This window comes from Salmo salar, unplaced genomic scaffold (assembly GCF_905237065.1).
Source record: "Salmo salar unplaced genomic scaffold, Ssal_v3.1, whole genome shotgun sequence".
Taxonomy (NCBI): domain Eukaryota; kingdom Metazoa; phylum Chordata; class Actinopteri; order Salmoniformes; family Salmonidae; genus Salmo; species Salmo salar.
Window position 1 is genome coordinate 31427 of NW_025550633.1, and position 6857 is coordinate 38283.

Below are 6857 nucleotides of genomic sequence, written 5' to 3' on the forward strand. Positions count from 1 at the left end.
TAATTAACGGTTTTTAATTATTCACCTGGTAAGTTTAAGCAAATGCAAAATCCCCTAATAAAATTCAACGTCACATGTTATCATCGCCTATTAGGCTACTTTGCAGAATGTTCATCTATTTTCCGAATGTAGGTTAAGCTACTCTACGTCACACGTTTTCAAATGTCATTTTCCTTTAAGATAATGATGTAAGACGTTACTCCCCATGATGTGTTCCCCCGGGCACCGCTGGAGAATCCTCATGTTAACCGTCTTCACTCCGGTGCCAGCCTGGCCGTTACTTCTGTTCTCCTCTCTGCACAGCAGTTTGGAGACGGGGAGATGGGAGCGCGCTTCACTGGCGTCCAGATTCCCATCTTCACTTTAAGAAAATAACTGCACGCGCATGGCAATTTCAGCACGGTCTCCGTGAACAGCGAACGTGCAGTTGCTTCGGGCAGATGAAGTTACATTGGACCGTAAAAAAAAAAACAAGGACAGGAGCTTGCCTTGCAGAATTACAGAAGTTTGACATTTTTATCCAGAACGGACTGAGGTGCAGAGGTATTGAATCATTTGTTCAATTAATGATGGAATAATGGTGATTTCACTTTGATTTCACTGTAGGATTATATCAATGGACTCACAGCAATAGGACATAGCAATGGACGTGTGTAAAATGATGCATGCATTGGATGCGCTGATCGATTTCATTCAACAGAAGACATGCACGATCGGCAGGCATTTCACGCGCGGCTTAACTGAGGCACCCGAGTTTTTTTTTTTACAGGACTTGTCTTGAATAATGTTGGGGAGGTTTGTAAATGGTGGTCAACGGTGTCCTTGGTATGTCGACCTAATGAGCACACAGAAGACATGCTATTCCATCCCATATAGATTGAAAACTTTTTCGGAAACATCTGCGCGCCTCACGGTGACCGGGATTTGGTTTTGTGCATGAATAAAAAAACATGGCACTGAGTGAGAATTGTAAAACCCAGCCGGGTAAAGAAACAGGGTCGGTGCAAAACCCGGCGTCTGATGTTATTGAACTAAACGTAGGAGGTCAGGTATACTATACTCGTCTCCATACTTTAACAAGCATCCCCAATTCCTTACTGGGACGGTTATTCTCCACCAAGGGGTCCTCGAATGATTTGGCACGGGACCTCCGGGGACGTTATTTTATCGACAGAGATGGTTTTCTGTTCCGATATGTATTGGATTATCTGAGAGATAAGCAGGTCGTTCTACCGGACCACTTCCCAGAGAAAGGGAGGTTAAAACGGGAAGCGGAATACTTTGAACTCCCCAAACTGGTCAAACTGTTGGCGTCCGAGGAATCGAAACAGTTTCAGGACGACCCTTTTCACAGTGATTTCGACGACGCGTCGCTAGGCAGCGACCAGAGGATATATTCCTCCTACTCTCTGGACCGGAGGTATGGATACATAACCGTCGGTTTCAAAGGCACGTGTGCGGCACCGGGAGGCAAGGACAGTCAGATTGACCCCAAATCCCAAAAAGCAGTACCCAGAATCTTCATCAGTGGAAGAATCGGCCTCGCCAAAGAGGTGTTTGGAAACACCCTGAATGAGAGCCGAGACGCGGACAGGCCAGCGGACAGGTACACCTCCCGGTTCTTCCTCCGGTTCCGTCACCTGGAGCGGGCCTTTGACATGTTGTCGGAGAGCGGGTTCCACATCGTCGCCTGTAACTCGTCGCTCACCGCCTCTTCCATCAGCCATTACGCACCCGAGAAAGTCTGGTCCAACTTCACGCAGTACGTCTTCTACCGTAAGTGATTTTCCACATAAAACACTATAAACCTTCTTTAATAATGCCCTTTAGGTTAGGCCACTGGTTGACGCCATGTCACAATCAATTGTTTAAGTGGATTTAGTAAAGGGAATAGTTAAGTATGTTAGACTACGGATGTCTGACAGACTCACTAGGAGACATATAGTTGTCTTAGGCCTATATGGTTCCCTTTGCTATCATCCCTGCACCTGGTTTTAAATAGCTTTTCAACTTAGTGATTATATACACTGAGTGGACAAAACATTAGGAACATCTTCCTAGTATTGAATTGCACCCCCTTTGCCCTCAGAACAGCTTCCATTTGTCAGGGAATGGATGTTGAAAGCGTTCCACAGGGATGCTGGCCCATGTTGATTCCAATGCTTCCCACAGTTGTGTTAAGTTGTCTGGGAGGGGATCTCTACTATGACTAGCTTGTTCCATCTCATCCCACGGATGCTCAATATCCAGATGATACATTGCTGCCATGAAGGGATGCACCTGATTGGCAGTGATGTTCAGATATCCTGTGGCATTCAAACTTTGCTCCACTTTTATCAAAAGGCCCAATGTGTGCCATGAAAACACACCCCACACCATCACACCACCATCACCAGCCTGTAGTGTCGACACGCGGAATGATGGCTGCATGTACTCATGTGGTTTCCTCCATACCCTAGTCCTCCCATCAGCGTGAAACAGTTTCCTCCATACCCTAGTCCTCCCATCAGCGTGAAACAGTTTCCTCCATACCCTAGTCCTCCCATCAGCGTGAAACAGTTTCCTCCATACCCTAGTCCTCCCATCAGCGTGAAACAGTTTCCTCCATACCCTAGTCCTCCCATCAGCGTGAAACAGTTTCCTCCATACCCTAGTCCTCCCATCAGCGTGAAACAGTTTCCTCCATACCCTAGTCCTCCCATCAGCGTGAAACAGTTTCCTCCATACCCTAGTCCTCCCATCAGCGTGAAACAGCAGGAACTGGGATTCATCAGACCAGGCAAATATTTCTCAAATTCTCCAGTGTTTGTTCTTTAGCCCATTTTCTATTTTTTTGCCGAAAGAAGGGGAAGTCTGCAAGGTCGTCGGCTGCCATACCCCATTAATGTCAAGGTACGATGAGTTGTGCATTCTTTTATGGTGATGTTGTACTAGATTGTCAATTGACTAACTGTAGCCCATCGTGTCAGCCTCCTCTGTCCTCTTTCATCAATGACCCATTTTCGACCACTGGCCTGCCATTGGCTGGATGTCCTCTGGGTAGTGGACCATTCATGATACACATGGGAAACTGTTGAGCGTGAAAAACCCAGCAGCGGTGCAGTTCTTGACACACTCAAACTGGTGTGCCTGGCACCTTTTACCATACCCCGTTCAAAGGCACTTAAATATTTTGTCTTGCCCATTCACCCTCTGAATGGCACACATGCACAATCCATGTCTCAAGGCTTAACAATCCTTTTTAATCGGTTTTCTCCCCTTCATCTACACTGATAGAAGTGGATTTAACAGGTGACATCAATAAGGGCTCATAGACTAACCAGGTGAATCCAGGTGAAAGCTATGTCATGGAAAGAGCAGGTGTTCTTAATGTTTTGTACCCTCAGTGTAAGTGCCCCCCCCACACACACACACCTCATGCTGTCAGTATAGAGGAGGTAGGGCTATATCATGAATAAAATAGTAACGTTACCACTGCATCGACCAACATAATTTATATTCTGTATACCACTTTGACAGTGTGTGTGTATGTCACAGTGTGTGTGTTATAGTGTGTGTGTGTTGCTGTGTTCAAGACAACTGGGAACTGAAAAATACGAGGTCAAATCCTGATGTCAGTGATCTTCAGGTGGGAAAGTCAGAGTTGTAGAAAGAGGCCAGAGTTCCCAGTTGGATGACCGTTCAAATCCATTTTTCCCAGTCAGAGTTAGTTTCCAGTCTCCCAGTTGTTTTGAATGTGACATTAGTCACAGTGTGTGTTTGTGTCACTGTTTGTGTGTGTATGTGTGTGTGTCACAGTGTGTGTGTGTGTCACAGTGTGTGTGTGTGTGTGTTTGTGTCACTGTTTGTGTGTGTATGTGTGTGTGTCACAGTGTGTGTGTGCTACACCAGCCAACATCCTTTCACATTCATTCCCTCCCTGGTCTATACCCTCCCTGGTCTATACCCTCCCTGGACTAAACCCTCCCTGGAGTATACCCTCCCTGGTCTATACCCTGCCTGGTCTATACCCTCCCTGGTCTATACCCTCCCTGGTCTATACCCTCCCTGGTCTATACCCTCCCTGGTCTATACCCTCCCTGGTCTATACCCTGCCTGGTCTAAACCCTGCCTGGTCTAAACCCTGCCTGGTCTAAACCCTGCCTGGTCTAAACCCTGCCTGGTCTAAACCCTGCCTGGTCTATACCCTTTCTGGTCTATACCCTTTCTGGTCTAAACCCTTTCTGGTCTAAACCCTCCCTGGTCTAAACCCTCCCTGGTCTAAACCCTCCCTGGTCTAAACCAGACCTAAACCAGACAGTTGTGCCATTTAGCTGAAGGAGGAAAGAAAGTTTGGCCACTAGCGACTGCCTACCTACCTTCATTAATAAGTAATCTGGCTCATCCCTTGCTTTCTCTCTCCTCATCCCTTGCTTTCTCTCTCCTCATCCCTTGCTTCCTCTGTGTGGAGAGAGGAGGGAGATGTTGCACCATATGGCCAATTAAAAGACACTTTGTTCGTAATTCCAAATGGTTCCCCTCGGATTCCTGAAGGAAATCCAGCTGGCAGGTCAAGATTGGGGGTTGGATTTTTTGGGGGTGAAATCCAGCTGGCAGGTCAAGGTTGAGGGTTGATGTGGTGGAGGGTTTTAGGGAGGTGGAATAACTGCAGCTAAGGAAGACATATGGTTGGCTAATGATTTGCCTATGGAGTCGTTAATATAATTAAAATAGAATAGGTGGGTGTTGACCTCCTAACACCAATTTTAGAGGCATTTTTACTGAGTCATTGTGGAGTCTTGTGGAGAATGGAGACTTGGCATACGGTGATCACTGACGACCTGTAGCCTCACTGACAGACGCTTCTCCTGGACAGGGGAAAGGACAGAGAGGGAGAGGAGGAGAGGGAGAGAGCGAGGAGAGAGAGAGGTAGACTGGGTCAGAAGTAGAGGAGACTGGCAGAGGGAGAGAGAGAAGGGACGGAGGGAGAGAGAAGGGACGGAGGGAGAGAGAAGGGAGAGGAAGGGAGAGGGAAGGGGAGAGAGGAAGAGAGAACGAGAGAAGGTTGAGAGGAAGAGAGAGAGAGAATGGAGAGAGGAAGAGAGAGAGAATGAGAGAAGGGAGGGAGGGAGAGAGAGGGAAGGAAGAGAGAGGGAGAGAGAGAAGGGAGGGTGGGAGAGAGAGAAGGGAGGGAGGGAGAGAGGAGAGAGAGAGGGAGGGAGGGAGGGAGGGAGAGAAGAAAGGGAGGGAGAGAGAGGAGAGAGAATGAGAGAAGGGGAGAGAGAGAGATGAGGGGAGAGATAGAAAGAGAGAGATGAGAGGGAGGGAAAGAGAGAGAGAGAGAGAGAGAGAGAGAGAGAGAGAAGGGAGGGAGGGAGAGAAAAGGGAGAGAGAGGGAGAAGGGAGGGAGGGAGGAAAAAGATACTGTGAAGGAGATGGATGAGGCAGAGGGATGAAGACTAGGTCAGAAGGAGAGGAGACAGACAGAGAAAGAGAGAGTGATGGGGAGAAGGGGAGAGGGGGAAAAATAAAGAGACAGGGGCAGAGGCAGAGGGAGAGAGAGATAAAGCTGGTTCTGGGGCTCTGTTCACAAACACAAACAGACACCACAGAGCCCCAGGACAGATTAGACCCAACCAAATCATGAGAAAACAAACAGATAATTACTTGACACATTGGAAAGAATTTACAAAAAAACAGAGCAAACTAGAATGCTATTTGGCCCTAAACAGAGAGTACACAGTGGCAGAATACCTGGCCACTGTGACTGACCCAAAATGAAGTTAACCTTTGAGTATGTACTGGAGGTGGACAGAGACATACTTTACTTTGTCAATGTGTCACGTCCTGACTAGTATAAGGGGTTATTTGTTATTGTAGTTTGGTCAGGGCGTGGCAGGGGGTGTTTGTTTAGTGTGTTTCGGTTTATGTTCTATGTTTTCTATTTCTATGTGTTTTTTCTAGTTTTCTATTTCTATGTTGTGTTTTTTCAATGACCTCCAATTAGAGGCAGCTGGTTGTCGTTGTCTCTAATTGGAGGCCATATTTAAGTGTGTTTGTTTTCACTTGTGTTTGTGGGTGGTTGTTTCCGATGTAGTCTGTGCACCTTACTGGACTGTTATCGTCGTTATTTTGTTTAAGTGTATTTCCTTCAATAAATACGAAGATGAGCAATATACCCGCTGCATATTGGTCCGATGATTTCTCCTCTTCAGACGACGAAGATTATGACACAATGGTAGGTTACGGGGGGACTATTTGGGGAGATTCACCTATTGCTCACCTCTTGGCCACAGTACAGTAGACTATATGATTACAGACATTGACCCTTTCTCTCTCAGCTCATTCACTGTCAAGACACTAACACCTCTGTCTGATCACAGCCAAATTACGTTGTTCCTCAAAAGAACAGACATGGAAACAACCACACATTCACAGCCCAGTAAGCTATACAACATCAGAAATTCATACAGATGGGCCCAAAACAGCACAGAAGAATACCAGAAAGCAACCTGTAACCAAAATATCCTAACACTCTTAGATAACTTTCCAGATACCACATTCACTCACAGTAAAGAAGGCATCAATCTAGCAGTAAAAACATCAACTATATATTCAGGAAAACGGCAAAAGAAGTACAACTGAAATTGATAAAAAACAAATCATAAAAGACCACAGATGACAACTGGTTTGATGCAGATTGTAAAATTATAAGGAAAAAACTTAGAACACTATCCAACGAAAAGCACAGAGACCCAAATAATGGTGAATTACGCCTTCCTTACTGTGAGACTTTAAAACTCTATAAACGTACACTCAGAACCAAAAAAGCACAGTACAACAGCAAGCAGCTGACACTAATTGAGGAGTCCATAAAC

The 6857-nt window shown here is 46.1% G+C and overlaps 1 protein-coding gene across 1 annotated transcript; it reads left to right on the forward strand.

Annotated features, from left to right (window-relative positions):
* Positions 1-266: 266 nt before the first annotated feature.
* On the forward strand, positions 267-2062 carry kctd16a (potassium channel tetramerization domain containing 16a). The gene has a single exon (XM_045713901.1). It carries the CDS (start codon positions 951-953, stop codon positions 1782-1784), a length of 834 nt encoding a protein of 277 aa, XP_045569857.1. The 5' UTR covers positions 267-950; the 3' UTR covers positions 1785-2062.
* Positions 2063-6857: the final 4795 nt, after the last annotated feature.

Excerpts from the sequence above, each read along its gene's own strand:
- kctd16a (XM_045713901.1), top strand. The coding sequence starts at position 951 with ATGGCACTGAGTGAGAATTGTAAAACCCAGCCGGGTAAAGAAACAGGG.